At 42.2% G+C, this 18,974-nt stretch overlaps 3 protein-coding genes across 3 annotated transcripts in view; 1 reads left to right on the forward strand and 2 right to left on the reverse strand.

Moving 5' to 3' along the window:
• Nucleotides 1-18,974, forward strand: part of LOC123971238 (NLR family CARD domain-containing protein 3-like) — a 427,855-nt gene that overhangs the window by 367,581 nt on the left and 41,300 nt on the right. Inside the window, exons 10-11 of the mRNA XM_046049952.1 lie at nucleotides 1,447-1,504; nucleotides 6,114-6,287. Coding sequence (XP_045905908.1) covers nucleotides 1,447-1,504; nucleotides 6,114-6,287 — 232 coding nt within the window. The remainder of the gene's footprint in view (nucleotides 1-1,446; nucleotides 1,505-6,113; nucleotides 6,288-18,974) is intronic.
• The window catches only part of LOC123971220 (NACHT, LRR and PYD domains-containing protein 12-like), a 524,333-nt gene that overhangs the window by 230,548 nt on the left and 274,811 nt on the right, over nucleotides 1-18,974 (reverse strand). The gene's annotated exons all lie outside the window — the stretch shown is intronic.
• Nucleotides 14,005-18,292, reverse strand: LOC123972000 (zinc finger protein 287-like). Its single transcript, XM_046051175.1, has 2 exons — nucleotides 17,927-18,292; nucleotides 14,005-15,746 (listed from the first exon to the last, which is right to left on the reverse strand). Exons 1-2 carry the CDS (start codon nucleotides 18,096-18,098, stop codon nucleotides 14,713-14,715), a joined length of 1,206 nt encoding a protein of 401 aa, XP_045907131.1. The 5' UTR covers nucleotides 18,099-18,292; the 3' UTR covers nucleotides 14,005-14,712.

The raw sequence follows: 18,974 nt of genomic DNA on the forward strand, positions 1-18,974 counted from the left end.
GACTGATGTTACAGAGTCCACCTCAGTGGATGTGCTGCTGACAAACCTCATCAGGGGGAACCTGCTTCCCTCTGCTCGCCTCTGGATAACCACACGACCTGCAGCAGCCAATCAGATCCCTCCTGGGTGTGTTGACATGGTGACAGAGGTCAGAGGGTTCACTGACCCACAGAAGGAGGAGTACTTCAGGAAGAGGTTCAGAGATGAGGAGCAGGCCAGCAGAATCATCTCCCACATCAAGACATCACGAAGCCTCCACATCATGTGCCACATCCCAGTCTTCTGCTGGATCACTGCTACAGTTCTGGAGGAGGTGTTGAAGACCAGAGAGGGAGGAGAGCTGCCCAAGACCCTGACTGAGATGTACATCCACTTCCTGGTGGTTCAGTCCAAACTGAAGGACGTCAAGTATGAAGGAGGAGCTGGGACAGATCCACACTCGACTCCAGAGAGCAGGAAGATGATTGAGTCTCTGGGAAAACTGGCTTTTGAGCAGCTGCAGAAAGGCAACCTGATCTTCTATGAATCAGACCTGACAGAGTGTGGCATCGATATCAGAGCAGCCTCCGTGTACTCAGGAGTGTTCACACAGATCTTTAAAGAGGAGAGAGGGCTGTACCAGGACACAGTGTTCTGCTTCGTCCATCTGAGCGTTCATGAGTTTCTGGCTGCTCTTCATGTCCATCTGACCTTCATCAACTCTGGTGTCAATCTGCTGGCAGAACAACAACCTACATCCCAAAAGTCTGAAACAAGAAAAGATGAATCTGCAGTGACACAGTTCTACCAGAGTGCTGTGGACAAGGCCTTACAGAGTCCAAATGGACACCTGGACTTGTTCCTCCGGTTCCTCCTGGGACTTTCACTGCAGACCAATCAGAATCTGCTGCGAGGCCTGCTGACACAGACAGGAAGTGGCTCAGAAACCAATCAGGTAACAGTCGAGTACATCAAGAAGAAGATCAAAAAGACTCGCTCTGCAGAGAAAAGCATCAATCTGTTCCACTGTCTGAATGAACTGAATGATTGTTCTCTAGTGGAGGAGATCCAACAGTCCCTGAGTTCAGGAAGTCTCTCCACAGATAAACTCTCTCCTGCTCAGTGGTCAGCTCTGGTCTTCATCTTACTGTCATCAGAAAAAGATCTGGACGTGTTTGACCTTAAGAAATACTCTGCTTCAGAGGAGGCTCTTCTGAGGCTGCTGCCAGTGGTGAAAGTCTCCCAGAAAGCTCTGCAAGTGGAATTTATTTATCAATAAATACTCTGCTGTCTTTCAACTGGAGAAAAAATAAATGCATTATTACTTTTTTCCTTCCTGTTGTCTCTCCAGACTAAGTGGCTGTAACCTCTCCAAGAGAAGCTGTGAAGCTCTGTCCTCAGTTCTCAGCTCAGAGTCCTCTAGTCTGAGAGAGCTGGACCTGAGTAACAACAAGCTGCAGGATTCAGGAGTGAAGCTGCTGTCTCCTGGACTGGATAGTCCACAATGTACAATGGAAACGCTGAGGTCAGGTCAAGTTTCAATTGTTTGTTATTTCTCTAAACAGCCTCTCTTTCTTTGAAATTTCACCATGTTGTTAATCAGATTCACATATTGTTAAGCATGAAATATGAACTTGTGCTGAGATGGAAAACCTAATTTATTTCATACCTTGTGACTTATTATCTTTGCATGCCAGTAAAAGTGCAAGGATTTAAGTCGTCCTGAGAACAGACCTGATATACATTCACCGGCCACTTTATTAGGTACACCTTGCTGGTGCTGGGTTGGAAACCCATTTTGCCTTCAGAACTGCCTTATTTCTTTGTGGCATACTTTCAACAAACATTCCTCAGAGACTTTGGTCCATATTGACATGCTAGCATCACGCAGTTGTTGCAGATTTGTCAGCTACACATCCATGATGCGAATCTCCCATTCCACCACATCCAAAGGTGTTCTATTAGATTGAGATTTGGAGACTGTGGAGGCCACTGGAGTAGAGTAACTCATTGTCATGTTCAAGAAACCAGTTTGAGATGATTTGAGCTTTGTGATATGGTGCATTGTCCTGCTGGAAGCAGCCATCAGAGATGGGTACAAGGGATGGACGTGGTCAGCAACAATACTCAGGTAGGCTGTCACGTTTAAACGATGCTCAGTTGGTACTAAGGGCCCCACACCATTACACCATCAGCACCAGCCTGAACCGTTGATACACGGCAGGATTTATCCATCTTTCATGTTGTTTATGCCAAATTCTGACCCTACCATCTGAATCTCACAGCTGAAATTGAGATTCATCAGACCAGGCTTGTATTGTCCAGTTCAGGTGAGTCTGTGTGAATTGTAGCCACAGTTTTCTGTTCTTAGTTGACAGTAGTGGCACCTGATGTGGTCTTCTGCTACTGTAGCCCATCTGCTTCAAGGTTCAACGTGTTGTGCGTTCACAGATGGTATTCTGCAAATGTTGGTTTTAACAATTAGTTATTCATGTTACTGTTGCCTTTCTGTCTTCTCGAACCAGTCTGCACATTCTTTGACCTCTGACATCAACGAGGCAATTTTATCCACGCAACTGCCAGTCACTGGATATTTTCTCTTTTTCAGACCATTCTCTGTAATCCCTAGAGATGGGTGTGCATGAAAATCCCAGTAGATCAACAGTTTCTGAAATACTCAGACAGCCCATCTGGTACCACCAACCATGTTCAAAGTCACTTAAATCCCGTTTCTTCCCCATTGTGATGCTCAGTTTAAAGTTAAGCAAGTTGCCTTAGCCACATCTACATGCCGAAATGCATTCAGTTGCTGCCATGTGATTGGCTGATTAGCTATTTGTGTTAACAAGCAATTGAACAGGTGTACCTTATTTTATATCAAGTGTGGTTTGTCTTCTTGTTGATTATTTCCTCTCCAGTCTGAGTGGCTGTAACCTCTCAGAGAGAAGCTGTGAAGCTTTGTCCTCAGTTCTCAGCTCCCAGTCCTCTAGTCTGAGAAAGCTGGACCTGAGTAACAACAACATGCAGGAGTCAGGAGTGAGGCTGCTGTCTGCTGGACTGAAGAGCCCACACTGGAAACTGGAGACCCTCAGGTAAGATTAAATTACTTTTTGTCTTAAATTGTTTTTTATTACTATACATTAGAAGAGATTTTATAGATATTGTATGAGCAAAAGTCCAAACTCAGTATTTTATATCAAATGTTGTTCTTCATGTTGATTATTTCCTCTCCAGACTGAGTGGCTGTAACCTCTCAGAGAGAAGCTGTGAATCTCTGTCATCAGTTCTCAGCTCCCAATCCTCTAGTCTGAGAGAGCTGGACCTGAGTAACAACAACCTGCAGGATTCAGGTGTTAAGCTGCTGTCTGCTGGACTGGAGAGTTCACACTGTACACTGGACACCATGAGGTCAGGATTCATTAACCCACTGAATTGATGACCATTTAAAATCATGCTTTTCCCTTCCTTTCACTGTGTTATAAATCTTTTTTTGTACATGTTTAGGTTTTAAAATGAAAAACTCCAAAGTCCAGCCCAAAGAGACAGTGCAGAGTCAAAAAACGTTACATATGAAAGATGCATTTGTTACACATTAATAACTTACCACTTTGAATCGTCTAAGTTCAGTCTAGGTTGCGAAACTACTGTAGGGGTTTCTCTTCAATATTTTAAGTTTGAATTTTATCCATTATATGTAGTTGTAGAATGTGTTTTAAAAAAGAACAGTTCTTATGGTACATGTTTAGATCCAACTTCCCCTTTTAGTTAGATTACCAAGGTTTTAAACAACTGCCGACACTGGCTGCCAAGACGCAAACGAGCACTACCTGCGACTTGTTTTTAGTTTTGGGGCTAAGCTATAAGGACCTGTGAGCCAGTTTTCTATTAAAGAAAGCATATAAGAAAATTCCCGACCTTGAGGAGGACATTCGAAGGCTTGCTTATGAAGTGACAAATAAGTTTAAAATTTAAATTTTAAAACCCCTCTCTCACGACTCTCGAGCTACTTTATGGGCGAGAAGTTCAGACAGTAAACCCCATGAAACACCCTCCAGGACACAGTACTGGTTACCAGGCCATCCTGCTCAATGCCGGACAGGACACCCTGGACTGAGGTGGTGGTCGGTGGTCCTAAGAGAGCCTCAGAAGGGGCTGCTTCTCCACGCTCCCCTGTGCCTCTCCAACACCTTTGGAGGCCTGGTGGATGATGATGACATTCTACACCTAGTTGGTGCCCTGAGGGTTGGTCAAACTATGGCACTGGCTGCAGTCCCTCTTACACTTACCATGCAGCTTCCACTCCACTGGTGGCTGACACCACATGGATCACTGGCCCAACAACGAGGGAGACTCATTGACCTCCATCCTGTTCTGCAACGTAGAGTCCCGACGGAGGTGGTGCTGCTACGATCTGGGGGCATTTCTTACCCTGAGTGCATTTTAATCTGTTTTAATTCTGGTGTCATCACCACGCTGAACCGCAGGGCGGAACGTTGTTCCCAAATCCTCTCCCTCCCCTTTGCTCCAGCCGGTCTGCAGAACTCACAGTTTTAGTTTCATTGACAATTTTTATTTATTTTGGAATCATTCATCCTACTTAAGGACTGATGGGATCCGCCCTAACAGAGTAGGAAGCCACATGCTGGCCGCTAACATTGAGCATGCTGTGCAGTGTGTTCACGTGATTGTTTACACCACACACACTCTCCCCGCAAGCTCACTCTACTTCCACAGCCGCATAGTTAAGTACTGCTTCTATTTCTGCCCCCCGGCCTCTCCTGTCCCTTACCTCAGGAGATAATCACTCTAGGCACACTGCAGTCACCCTGCAGAGCAAAACCTGGCTCATGTTAGCACTGGGGACTAACCGGCCTTTGAAGACTGCAGACACTGGGCGCTAAGGCACTACGATACCACTCTGCTAACTGAAGCCCAATCTCCATATTGAGTCCATTTGTTGGGAAGGCATGGATTTACTCCATCATATATTGTAGACCTCCTCATGCTGTATCACACATCCAGGCCCATTAGATTGTCAAACCAGCTCCTTTTAGCTATTTCACAGATTGTTAACAAAGCGTGATCTTGTCTTTTCTGTTGTAGCCCCTGGACTGTGGCAATTCTCATGAGATCATCCCCAAAAATGAGACTGTCAAGTCTCATCTTAAAATGAATGTAATTCTTTGGCATTCGAGTCAGTCTAGGGACATTCATCTTTATCTGTCCTGATTGCTTTATATTTCTATTTACTGCTGCATGCTTTATCATAGACGTATCTTTTATTATCGCTATATGTTTCTTTTCTTTGTCTTTTAGCTGATTGTTTTTTTCTTAATTGTTGTTAAAAATGCATTACTTTGTTTTTAAATGTGCTTTATAAATAAACTGACTTGACTTGACTTGACTTCAAGATAGCTGTATTAAGCCTCTCCTTAAGAATAGAACTCTAGATCCAGAGGTTTTAGACAATTATACCCCTATGTCTAACCTTCCCTTTCTCTCTAAGATCCTGTAGAAAGCAGTCACATTTCACGCGATTTTTTACATAGCAATAGTTTATTTGACTTAAAGATTCAAACAATCGTCCCAAAGCTGAATTAGGTCCTATTTATTGGTCCCAATTTGTAAATGCTAATTTTGAGTCCTCTATGTTTATCATTTAGTACCACATTTTTCAACACACAGGGTACAGCAATGTGCAGTACGACTAAAATATGAAAACTGAAAACATGTAAAATTGTTCTGGTACGACCCCTAAATAAAATGATGAACCTGAAAATTATCATTATATGACCTTTTTAAAGTCTGATTTACATTGGTGGATAAACAGCTAACTTTTTAAGGATTGTGTTTGCTGATATGATTTGTCCTTTAACTAAATTTTGACAGTAGTTTCTAGAATGAGAATTACTTTCCATGAAGACACAACATCAATCATCTAAAAGAAAAAGAAAAGAAACATATAGACGTATAGTCTTTTGTCATTCTTTTGTCGTTGAATTTCTAAATATCTCAAATGATTCTAATTATTTTTTCTAAATTTGTAGTTGAACCAAAATGTACCGGAAGAAAAACAAACACACCTTATCTTGTCCTCAGAGAGTTCCTGTGTGTGTTTGTTTGTGTGTTTTCAGGCTGTCAGGCTGTCTGATCACAGAGGAAGGCTGTGCTTTTCTGGCCTCAGCTCTGAGCTCCAACCCCTCCTATCTGAGAGAGCTGGACCTGAGCTACAATCATCCAGGAGACGCAGGAGTGACGCTGCTGTCTGCTGGACTGGAGGATCCACACTGGAGACTGGACACTCTAAGGTATCAAGAGGCCAGCTGCAGCCACAGTCAGTTTGCCAGAAGAGGTCTTTTTGGTTAATGTTGGATATGAGCAGGGAACGACAGACATTTGGGGGGGCAGCGGCTCAAATAAAGGTCATGTTTCATAAATATTTATTTAAAAATGTTTTTAAACAAAACGTCAAATATATTAACATAACTCTTGTGTTCTCTTCTTCTTCTTCCTTACCAATTTATTTTAATTCCCTCACACAATTGTTTCATATTCAGCAGATTTCTACAAAATAATCGGTTTACAAAGAGACTGTATTCTCCACAGAAAAGACACACTTTAGACCTGGTCTGCACCTCTTGCACTACAATTTTTGACCTACTGGCTATCACCCTGGACCTAGACATCCTTACTCCCCTTGTCAAGCAAAAGCATTTCCCCCACTTGTCTGGTACACCGTATGTTGTTTGAAAAAATTTAATTTTGGAGGGAGAAAATATGGCCTGTAATATTTTGTCTCCTCACTATACTGACAAAAAGAAAGAGAGATTTTATTAACATTTTTATTTTATAAATTACATTTTAGTCTCATCATTTTTCACCAAAAATATGTTAATGCATGTTAAAAAATATGTTATGCATGTTAATATAGTCACAGTTAGTGTTTAAGGACATTGTCGTGCCGTCTCGTTTTTGTCAGGGGAAAAAAGGTCGTTGATGAAGATATTTTGTTTAGTTTCGTCTGACGAAAGTAACACTAGTCTCAGAGCTGAGAGAATGCATCTTTAGTAAATAGGTGCATCTCTACGGTGTAAGCCTCCTAATAACTGTGCCCACACCTTCTACAGGGCTTCAAAACTATTCAGTGTGCAGATAGTGTGGGCTTTCACAACAGAGTAACTTCTCAGTGTCTCTTAAAGATGTTAGTCTTTTAGTCAGTTATTATAATTTCAGAAAATTAAAATTAAAAACAAAAGACTGAGCAAAGCAGTAAGCTGCAGAAGCTGGCCGGGCCACATTCATAGCTGGGACTTCTGTAGAGCTGAACTCTGGTGCTTCACATCTGGATTGATAATGCCATCAGTTCATCTGGCCCCTGTAAACACAACAATAGTAGATAAGTTACTGACAGCTTCATCCCAACTGCCATAAACCTACTAAACTCTGAGATCGCCTCAGCATGATAACCTCTCTGGCATGTAACAGTAGTTATGGCAATGTGCAGTACACCGTTTACTGTTTGCTCATATGCGCTTAACGCTCAGCCTGCCATTATTTGTCCGGTATTTGCACGAAGAAGTCTCAAAAAGCCTCAAACAGGCAGAGCTGCAGAGCTTTGTGACTGACTGTATTAATTGAGGCTAACAGACGGCAGACAGACTGCTATCAGTGACAGAGGCAGCAGCCACCTCTCTCTCATAGTGGCCATACCCCTAATAATGCAGAACTTTAAGGCTTAATATATTTTAAACAAGTGAATTATAAAAAAATTTCATCCCCTCACAGTTGTCATTTGGAGCCAGCCTCAAGTGACCACTCAATGACGCAGTGTTTGACACTACTGGTTTAGTCTCAGAGATGAGACCGGAAGTTTGCCCCTTGGTACACACCTACGATGACACACTCTCCTCCTGTTTCATAAAGATTGCCCAATTAAAAACAAAAATCGTCTTCACACACTGCCCCTTGGTATACAGATCAACTTCACCACCTCAAAGCCAAGGGCCGAACATCTTTCAAAAAGAACTAGCCTCACTATACACTTGGATGTCTACAAACTCCAATACAAAGGTGCCCCCATATTAAAAAAACCTGGATTCGACCCCAACACCCTGAGTAACTGCAGACCCATCCCCAGCCTTCGTTTTCTGATTGAATGAATGATTTTCCAAAATCATTCGTTCAACTCAAAACACAGCACCAATGACATACTTCCATCTGCTGACTCTGGGTTCCTCACTATCCTCGTCAACTCCATCCTTCTCACACGGCTTCAGCACTCCCTTGGCATAACTGGCTCTGCCCTCTCCTGGGTTAACTCCTATCTTTCTGACAGACACCAATACGGTCTCCTATGGTGTCCATCAGGGCTCAGTGCTTGGTCCTCCTTCTTTTCATCATCTACATCCTTCCATTTGGACCAGTCGTTTCATACAGAGATCCCACAATCAACGCGGAAACACCAGCATGTGGGCTGTAGCTTTTCACACAGACATGTTCAGGCTCTGTTTTTACCAATGTCCTGGCTCATACAGCGCAGCTACCGGCATATTGGCACAATACTCCCCCCAAAAAAAGGGAGGAACTAATCCATGCTAGTTACATGATAACGGTACATTTACTGCATTTAGCTGACATGCAACAGCGTTAGCTCACCTGCTGCTTTTCCGTAACTAACATTTGTACTATTTGTGTATCTTTCAGGCTCAGCAAAGTGAGCACAGCAAAATGTATTGGATGATAATGAAATGGTTAGTGAGCTAGACTTAATATTTTAAATGAGATTGTTGCCACACTTTATAAAAGTTAGAAAATAAGTAAGTAACGATAATGTAGTGGATGGGTCGTCCTCTGTATGTTGTTCTGTACATTATGAGGGTCGCGTTAGTTACAGCAACTGAGATGTGGTGAAGCTGTCTACCTGAGTATCAGTAAAATGTCAATAAACCTAACAGCGGTGGATCCGTGCTAACGTTTGCTGGCTACAACTCTGCCTTGCATCACTGTAGGCTAGTATAAACAAATCGCTTCCCATTTGCTTTGCACATTGGACTTGATTTTCGTTAACTACAGTGTTATCGCTGTAGTTAGACTGAGGCTCGAGAGCACGTATGTAGCTTTTCACTCAACATGGATGGCTCCATTGTCACCCTCTCCACCCAGGTCCACAACCTCTGAATCACCTTTGACCCTACCCTCTCTTTCTTGCCCCACATCAACCGGGTCACAAAAACTGCCTTCTTCCACCACAAGAACATCGGTCAACTGTGAATTCAAATGTACTGTCATTGTGGTATTTTGCACTTTTATTGATATGTTTCATGCACTTTAGCAACCTGTGAGAGTTTAACGACTATTTTTGAGCTACTGCAGTCAAGCCAGTCTTCACTTTGAAAACGATGGTCAAGCCACCTCAGTCAATTTCAGAGCAATCTGGCTCTTCACATGAGAGTTGTCCTCATGTGTTTTTCAACTGAGCTGCATGTCTCCCATCGTGGTGAAGTTAGTTTAAGTTGGCTATTACACAGTTACATTTATTCACTTAGAATCCGGCGTATTCTTCCCCAGTTTCAAACAGTGTTGGCAATATGACGAAAAATATGCAGTATTTTTAATAGCTTCCATGTCACGTGACCCAGGGACTCTAAACCAAAGTCAGATTCTGGTACTCCTCTGGACAAATGAGACACACATCTTGATATTAGATTTGAGTGCTTTTTATATTTAATATTAATATATTTAAGGAAACATTTCCTTTTATTTTAGTAGCTTCCATGTCACGTGACCCAGGGACTTCAAACCAAAGTCAGATTGTAGTACTACAGTTGACGAATGAGGCAAACCTCTTGATATCAAATTTGATATTTGCTTTGTCTAATTTATTTTAATATTTTTATGGAAACATTATATTTTCAAAAGCTTCCAGTCATACAACTCTTACTACTAGTAACGAAGAGCGGCAGAGACAAACAACATCCCCGTAACCATAATAACTCATCTCACTCCTCACACACAGAGGGGAGGGAGAGACGATGACTGAGATGACTCTGTGCAGCATGCAGGAGTATATTTAGCCAGTGATATAATGGACTTATGTATATTTCTCACTTTCCCCCTGATGGTCTCACACATTGGACTTGTAGTGGAGAATTAGAGTTGTTAACGTTTGTGTACCAAATACATTGACTAGGACAAAACTCAGTAGCAGCTGGATATTGTTGGGACATTTTCCTGCTGTCCCTACTAAAATGGACGCCTTGGCTTAACATCATCATTGCACTGCATATTTCAACATTACACTGCATATTTCAGCTGAATATTACAACTCATTTGGTTTAGTAATGAGCCCACTTTGTTACAGACTTCAACTCACAAGTTAAATTCAGAGCAGATCTGGGTTTACAGAGTGTTAGAGGTGAAGAGGTTCAGGGGGAGCAGGGAGAAGCAGGCCAGATGTACACATTGTGTATATTTGTATGAGAGGAATGTAATGTCCATGTTTGATGCTGCTCTGACCCCCCTCCTCCTTTCAGGGTGGAGCCTGCTGGAGTCCGATGGTTGAGACCAGGACTGAGGAAGTGTAAGTGTGTTTTTCATTTGATTCATGAAAACATTCAACCATCTTCAGACTGTGACATCACTCATTCAAAGTGCCAATCAATGAACAGATGATAGATCAATAACTGCAGCTGGATTGTGTCTCGTTCTCTCCATCAGATTCCTGTGAACTCACAATCGACACAAACACAGTACACAGAAAGATCAAACTGTCTGACAACAACAGGAAGGCGACATATGTGTTCCTGGATCAGTCATATCTTGATCATCCAGACCGGTTTGACTACTGGAGGCAGCTGCTGTGTAGAGATGGTCTGACTGGTCGCTGTTACTGGGAGGTCGAGTGGAGAGGAAGAGTTAGTATATCAGTGAGTTACAGAGGAATTGGAGTGAGAGGAGAGAGGTTTGGAAGGAATGATCGGTCCTGGAGTCTGGAGTGCTCTGTTGCTGGGCGTTACTCTGTCTGGCACAATAACAGAGAAACATCCTCCTCCTCCTCCTCCTCCTCCTCCTCCTCCTCCTCCTCTGGTAGAGTAGCAGTGTATGTGGACTGTCCTGCTGGCTCTCTGTCCTTCTACAGAGTCTCCTCTGACACACTGATCCACCTCCACACCTTCAACACCACCTTCACTGAACCTCTTTATCCTGGCTTTGGTCTCTTCTGGTCCTGGTCTGGTTCCTCAGTGTCTCTGTGTTCTCTATCAGAGGAAGAGTCTCCTCCTATTAGAGAACAGATCAGTTGAGTTTGTACAGGATCACAGTTTCAGAAATATTTCAGCTTCTTGTAATGCATTCGTCAATGAACTTTGTACAAAGTGATTCAAAGTGATTGGACAGATTCTTCATTTCCATTGTAAACTTCTTCCACTTCCAGTCCTTTAAAGATGCCATAGAATGCTCATTTTTAGGTTCATACTGTGTTTAGGATTTCTACTAGAAAATGATTACATGCATTACATTATTTTCCTCACCCTGTCCACTGCTCCTCTTTTCACCCACTGTCTGAACACTCAGTTTTAGCTCCTGTCTCTTTAAGGCCCCCCTCCTTGAAAGCTCACTTGCTTCTGATTGTCCAACTTGCCTGAGCACAGAAGTGTCGCGGGGCTTAACGGCACCACACATAATCAAGGCCCGCTATGCGAGACTAGCCCTCACTGACTTCTATACAAAAATACAACTTTATTCTGTGGTTTTACTTAAACTGGATCAGAGTTAATGGAGAAAATTGTGTCCGGTTTTCCCTCTGATGGCGTCCGACTGCACTGCATCCACTTTTGCCCATTTAAGGAGTTTATGATACTAGTTACTTTAGCAGCTAACTACTGCTACTAAGTAAGCTACTCTTTTAGCAGAACCATAAAAGCACTTTCTGTGTGACACACTGCACCACATTCAGCTGTGGCTCCATGAGCTCTTTTGGTGTGTTCACACTGAAAGCGAATCCAGCGTTTCGTGCTGTTTGATTACATACAAAGTCAATGCAAAGATGCAAATTCATATGGATTGGCTCCAGGCGGTGCAAAAAGATGCGTTTGTTGCGACATTCGTTGGTTCGTTTAAGTTAAATTTTTTTAATCTGAGCAAGAAATTTGCATGATGCTGTGTTGCAAAAGCCTATCAGCAGTGATATTGTCCGGACGTCACAGATGGCTTCAGAGCGTTGGTTGGAGAGGACCAGGGAGAGCGGGGGAGTGATGCCGCTGGCTGACAGAAAGCTGCTAAACTAGGGGAAGTGTAGAAGAAAGAGCCGGGAGCAGCGCTGCAGCTGTTGGACAAATAAACAACTGTAGTCGGTCTGGATTATGCTATAACAACTACCGGTACCGTTTACCTGTGGGAGGAGCTTTAAATTAACTGCTTTTATTAAATTAGCTTTATAACTTTAGTTTTTGGGATTACAACCTTGACTTATCTTTACTCAAACTTCTCAGCAGCGACCTTCTGTGCACATCCGGTTCCACTGTTGTTAGCGTAGGTTGGCACTCAGAGCTCTGTTGGACGACTACTTCATATTTATATAAAAACCAGACATTACTTGGAAAAAAGAAAGCAAGGAGGTTGACCTACCTTGTGAGTTCAGAAAACATGCCTGTAAATTTTTTCCAGCTATTGTTGTACTTTATTGTTAACAAGTTAGCATCGCCCTGATCGATCCAAACTCCATTCATAAAACAAATATTTTAAAAGTTGTTGTCCTGCTGACTTGCTTGAATTCATATGGGGGCATATTTCGCACATTTGGCGGCAAAGAAGTAGGGTCTAGTAAGAGATGTGATTGGGCCAGCAAAGTGTCAGAATATTCTATTCTGTCTAGTATAAAAATTATCCAATGGGCCGCTGTCCGTGCACTATGGATCGTTGGCCCTTTTTTTTTGTGGAGCTCTCTCATACGGCCTCACCCTGAAACATATATAATCTAAATATATGCTGTCTGGTAATTCCCATTCTCATCTCAGGCTTAACATACTCTGAGATGTCACTAATCCTGCTTTTTGAAACGGGGCCGTTTGACTTGTCCACATGTTTCATGACCTGCCCCACCCTGAATTCTTCAGATTACATTTTATAAAGTGAACATGTTTCTGATGGAGAACTTCTAATCAATACGGGTGTCAGTACGTTTCAGACAGACAGGTAAATCTAAAATAGAAGGTACAACATAGAACCAAAACAACACTTTGAAAATAAAAGCGTAGTTTATTTTTGTTTATTCAACTTTTTCTTGTTTACATCTAGTCGTGGTTTGGCAGCGTCATTATTATAATATTAAAAAAACTAAAGAAGCAGGAAGACAAACTGTGACGGACACGAAACTCTCCTGGTTGGATCAGGAGGGAAATAAAGACACATCAACCATGAAGGTTCTAAATTAAGCTGCAGCCATCGTTTTATCTCCATTAACTTGTTTTTATTATTGTTAGTAGCCAAAATCAAAGTGGTGATTCAAATTTGATTAATTGCACAGCTCTAATATGAATACTGTATGGAAACAGGCTGGAAAAATCTGAACCTCTGCTTTAAAGGCAACTGGGTAAATCCATCACATGAGCTTTCCAATTGTGTGGAATGAAAGTTTGTCTAAACACTTGTGATCTGAGCAAAAGTTTCAGAATCAGCCGTTCATGTTTTACACATAATGAGACCAATTCAAGACCAGGAGAATCGTCCATCTACGACATTTGGACAAAACTGCTTTTCAGTAAAGGCAGCTGGGATGTGAAATTCCTTACCACTGAGTGTCAGAGAATGCAGTACATTCAAAAAATTTAAAGGTAGTGTGAAAACATGGATGAATGGCAATCAAGACTATGCCTTTAGTGTGAGAGACCCGGGTTCAATCCCCCACTGTGACCCATGCACCAATGTGTCCCTGAGCAAGACACTTAACCCCTCGTTGCTCCAGAGGCGTGTGACCTCTGACATGTATAGCAATTGTAAGTCGCTTTGGATAACGCCGTCAGCTTAATGTAATGTTTTTTACTGTGTGTATGTTAAAATTCTCTTAATGACTTGATTAATTTGTTTATTTTTGGATTTGGATTGTTGATGTTGTGTTTATTATGGGAGGTTTGGTATATTTGAGTATGTTTTTAGTTTGTTAGAATTGGCTTATTTGAATAGGTTGGCATTTTTCTATATATTTGTGAAATATAAGGTTTGGATTTGGGAATGCTTGATCTTTTTTTCTCCCTTGTCTTTTTTTTATTGTAATGTTTTGCACGCTATTGGCACCTGCCCAGGGACTGCAGATGGGAATTAGGTTTTAGCTAAATCTGGTACAGTACATATATTGTGCATTGTTCAATTAGAAATAAACTGTGTTGTTGGGATGTAAGTCAAGTCATTTATAATTCACATTTTAAAACAACACTTTAACCATATTGCTTCACAGGTGCATAAATACTTTTAGACCAATTTAATCTATTTAAAATCAATGAATACATGTAGTACCAAAAATCACCTGGAAAATGATCAAATAATGTGACACAAATAAAACATTAATTAAAATGATCACGTGGCTTCATCTTAGATGAAGCTCAACTTATTTTGGAGTCTGTGTCACAGTTCTGAACTGATCGGTGTTGATCCACGTTTTGCCCTCAGTACTATAATCCTGCTGGAAGGAATCGGCTCAACAAGCATCTCTGCATCTTCATTTACTTCCTCTGCTCGTAACTAAAGGGTTGCTCCCGTGTGGATTTTCATGTGTGCGGACAGTGCGCCTTTGTAACTGAAACTTGCTTTACAAACAGAGCATGAAAAAGGTTTTTCTCCTGTATGAACTCTTAAGTGTGAGACCACATTAGAGCTTTGTGCAAATCTTCTACCACAGACAGAACAGCTGAAGGGTTTCTCTCCTGTGTGGACTCTCATGTGTAGTGTCAGATGTTCCTTTCGTGCAACTCTTTTACCACAAACAGAACAACTGAAGGGTTTCTCCCCTGTATGAACTCTTAAGTGTGTGGTCAAATGTGAGCTGTGCATAAATCTTCTACCACAGACCGAACAACTGAAGGGTTTCTCTCCTGTGTGGATTCTCATGTGTATGGATAAAGCACATCTGCTCCTGTAATTTTTGTTACAGACTGAACATTTAAATTGTTTCTCTCCTGTTTGGAGTCCATTGTGACCAAAGCTTGTAGCACATTCAGAGGAGCTTCTTGATGTTTTTCCAGTATTACATTGCACGTCACGTACAGGTGCTTCATTGTTTTTCAGAAGGTTTGAACCTGACTGAGGTTCCCTGGTCTCCTCCCAATCCCAACTGTCATCAGTCTCAGGTTCAGAGTCTGAGGCCTTGTCCCCAGCAGCTGGTTGTAAATGTCTATATGGATCCGAGTTCCTGGCTGGTTCTGGTCCTCCACAGTCCTCTCTATCAGCTTCTGTTTCCATCTCTCTTTGATGAAGCTGTGAGGACTGAGGTTTCTCTTCTTCATCATCTTCTTCACTTTTCACAGGGACAGGAGTGAATGTGAACTTGGTGATATCAGCCTCCTCCAGTCCTTGAAGCTGCTCTCCCTCCTGACTGGTCCAGAGTTCCTCCTGTTCCTCTTTAATGTGTGGGGGATCTGGTGGGTCCTCCTGGTCCAGACTGGAGTTCCAACAGTCCTCAATAAGGGGCTCTGGTGGGTCCTCCTGGTCCAGACCGGGGCTCCACTCCTGCTGCTCAGGGGGAACCTCTTCTTTACTCACCAACAGCAGCTGGACGTCTGTGGAGAATAATGAAATACATACACATGTTTTATAAAACTGTAACTTCCTGTTAACATTTAAACCACTGACACCACTACATTACTTGGAGCGTGAATGATGCAGGCACTAGTGTCAATTGTTTGCTTGCGTCAAGTATCTGTCCCAGAAACTGTAATGTCGGAAACTGAATCAAGTTTTATTTAACTGCCTTACATAATCCAGCCCCCAGAATGGCCCATAAGTAGGGTTGGTTACTGAAACCCGGTACCAATATGGACCGGTTCCTATATGGAATATAGATATTGTGAAACACAGAATTCATTAAAGATTTTAACAGAAAACATGCAACCTAGCAAATATTTTAGGGGGCTCTATCTATGGTTTCATCGCCCAATATCTGAATGTAGCATAAATGCGGCAAACTCCATCAGGAGGTATAACTTTAGCAATGAAAATGTGGAAGAGGAACGGAGAAGGTGACACATTAACAGGCAAAAATGTGTGTGTCGCGTCAATGACGACACCACATATCCATACTACTGCTTGAGGCCGGGGGACTTCCCAGGATGCACTGAGCTCCTCACTCCTCTCTCCATCTGTATGCAACCTCATCCCATGACATGCATGTTACTAACTCCATTTCTTTACTTTCATGTAGTCTTGTGCTTTTGTGCTGTATAAATAAAACTGAATTAAATAAAAACCTTGGTTTGTTTCATTCAGTGCGTCCCAAGTATGTGGAAATCATATGTACTATATGTACTTGGGACAGCACACCTGAAAACTGCTTTAAGATACCCCAGCAGAAACAGATACAGTATGCTGGAATGACCCAGATGCAAGGACAGGGTCCGAACTACGGGGGAGCTAGGGGGGAATAAAACATGAGCACCCCTGAAAACATGATTTCACACCGTGCCCGGTCGGTCCGTGATCTCCTGGCTCTGTACGTCCCAGCGCCCCATTCCCTATCCAAAACCTACAATGGGTTGTGTCACTATTACGACCGGCACGCTGTGAACAGCTGGTGATCGTTCCCTCTGGCTGGATGAATTTTACACGTGATCCATGCACTACTGCAGCTGGGGGCTCTCCGCAGCGCCATGCAACTTTCTAAATTCTACCCTCTCACGGAGAAAAGAAGTCAGGTTGAAACAACAATTGGCATGAACATTAATACAACAGTATTGCCAAAGCTTCAAGGAAAATACAAAAAAAAATAAATTTCAGTTCATATAGTTCATCAAATAAATAAATAGTATTTCTATATATTGGATATAGAATAAAATTATCATTTCACTTTCATCACTTTCATTACGGCTGTGTCTCCTTCTCCATCGATAACAGCAGCCATCTCTGTGCAACACTTAACGGTTTGCACCTTCCTTCCAAACGTATTAAATACAGAGGCTGTTGCACTCACATGAAATTACATTTAGGCTTGTTAGATAATTGCGTGTAGTAAATAAATGAATTTGCATGTTACCCTCCCACTACTTTACAAAATAAAATTGAAACGCCCCATATTGTATATTCATTAAGGCAAAAGTAGTAAATGAACAACAGGTTCTATCTTGCACTTTTGAAAGAGTCATTCTGCGTGCACACCGTTAGTAGATCAGCTTATGTATTAATTTGCTTTTGATATCAAGTTTGCACACGATTTCACTCACGCAAACCTTTAGTAAATCTGGCCCTAAGAAAGCTCTATTAATCTGAGACACCAGTAAAAATCCCAGCAATGCTTTTAGCTCAGACTATTACTTAGGAATGTCAGATTGTACTTTTGGTTACATGGCAACTTGCGCAACAAACACACTTGGTTATATAACTGACACACTTGTATTATGTATTTTGTGGTACAAAGCTCACAGAGAATATGCTTTATAGTAACTTAATATACAACAATATGAAGTAGTGCTGCAGATAAAAGATGTGAAGGAGTTAAAACGAAAACATTAATCCAGAAACATCAGATATAACAGAGAAACACTGACAGGAACATTTTACTGCACTGTGAGTACTTTTACTGTCATACTGTAAGTACATGTTGCTGATAATACTCACATACTTTTACTGAAGGAAGGTTTGAATGCAGGACTTTTACTCGCAGTGGAGTATTTTCACAGAGTGGTATTAGTACTTTTACTGCAGTAAAGGCAGTTTACAGTGAGAATAAGCAGTAAAGTGCACAAACCTGCTCTGTGTAACCGGACTTCAGGCTTGAAAACAGCGTCCAGTAGTTTGCGTTGTCCACAAAGTTCCTCCTCGTACTCTGCTATCGTTCTTTCAAACAGCTCAAATATCTCTTCAGCAGCCGCACTTAGTCGCTGCTGGACAAAAGCTCTCAGCGTTTGGACTTTAGACATGTTTACAGCAGCTTTTCCTCCAGACACACTCCGTTACAGACACGCAGCTCACTCTGATAAAACACTGAGCTCCGGCTACTTCCTGCTCCCACAAAAGTCCACTTAAACAAGTTTATCCGCACATTCAGGCTCTGCTGCTTCACTCCGAGTGGATCTTACGAGGAAAATTAGCATGTTAGCCACCGGAAGTTCTTCTTCTTCTGATAATAGTAGATTTCCTTCAGGTTACAGTTTATTCTGCCGCCCAGTCCAGCTGGAGACATTCAGAATTACACTAGTGCTTAATAATAACTGCTGCCTTTCACTTATTTCCTTTCTTCGGCTGTCAGAATAAGATCAGCAGCTACAATAAAAATCTGGTTGTTTTGTCATGTGACTTCTGATGACCTCATACACTTCCTGTAGTGCATTGTTAGAGTTTGCTCATGTTTCATATCATTTAGTCAGTGAATGTAGCCGCTCCTCCATGCATGGTGTGTGTGCTGGGCTGCAGCTTCATGCCTCCATCTAGTGGACTGATAGTAGAAGTCCAGCAGCTGATGGCAGCTTCCTCTGCCTCACGCTGCTGTCTGACTGCATTCAGCTGCCACTGATATGAAACAGAAACTAGCAGCCAATCAGTGGAGGAGCAGCTGATCTTTTTCCAGGAGAAATGATGGAAAGGAGGATTTGAGTTGATGTGCAGATGAATGATTTGTGTTTCCTCTCCAGGTGAAAGTGGATGTGAGTTGAGCAGCATGAGTCAGTGTGAGGACAGAGAGGAGGGAGTCCCTCCCTCTAAAAGCACTCTGTGTGGGGAACATGACAGCCAGACCAAAGCTCAGAGGTGAGATGAGGATCTCTAACTGTCCAGGACTCAAATCACTCCACCATCAT

Source organism: Micropterus dolomieu, linkage group LG01 (assembly GCF_021292245.1).
Source record: "Micropterus dolomieu isolate WLL.071019.BEF.003 ecotype Adirondacks linkage group LG01, ASM2129224v1, whole genome shotgun sequence".
NCBI classification, from domain to species: Eukaryota; Metazoa; Chordata; class Actinopteri; order Centrarchiformes; family Centrarchidae; genus Micropterus; species Micropterus dolomieu.

What these genes read in the sequence shown, in the direction of transcription:
- LOC123972000 (XM_046051175.1), bottom strand. Translation starts at nt 18,098, where the DNA reads ATGTCTAAAGTCCAAACGCTGAGAGCTTTTGTCCAGCAGCGACTAAGT. An exon ending in AGTCCGGTTACACAGAGCAG is followed by an intron (nt 15,747 to 17,926) that starts GTTTGTGCACTT and finishes TATTCTCCACAG; the next exon opens with ACGTCCAGCTGCTGTTGGTG.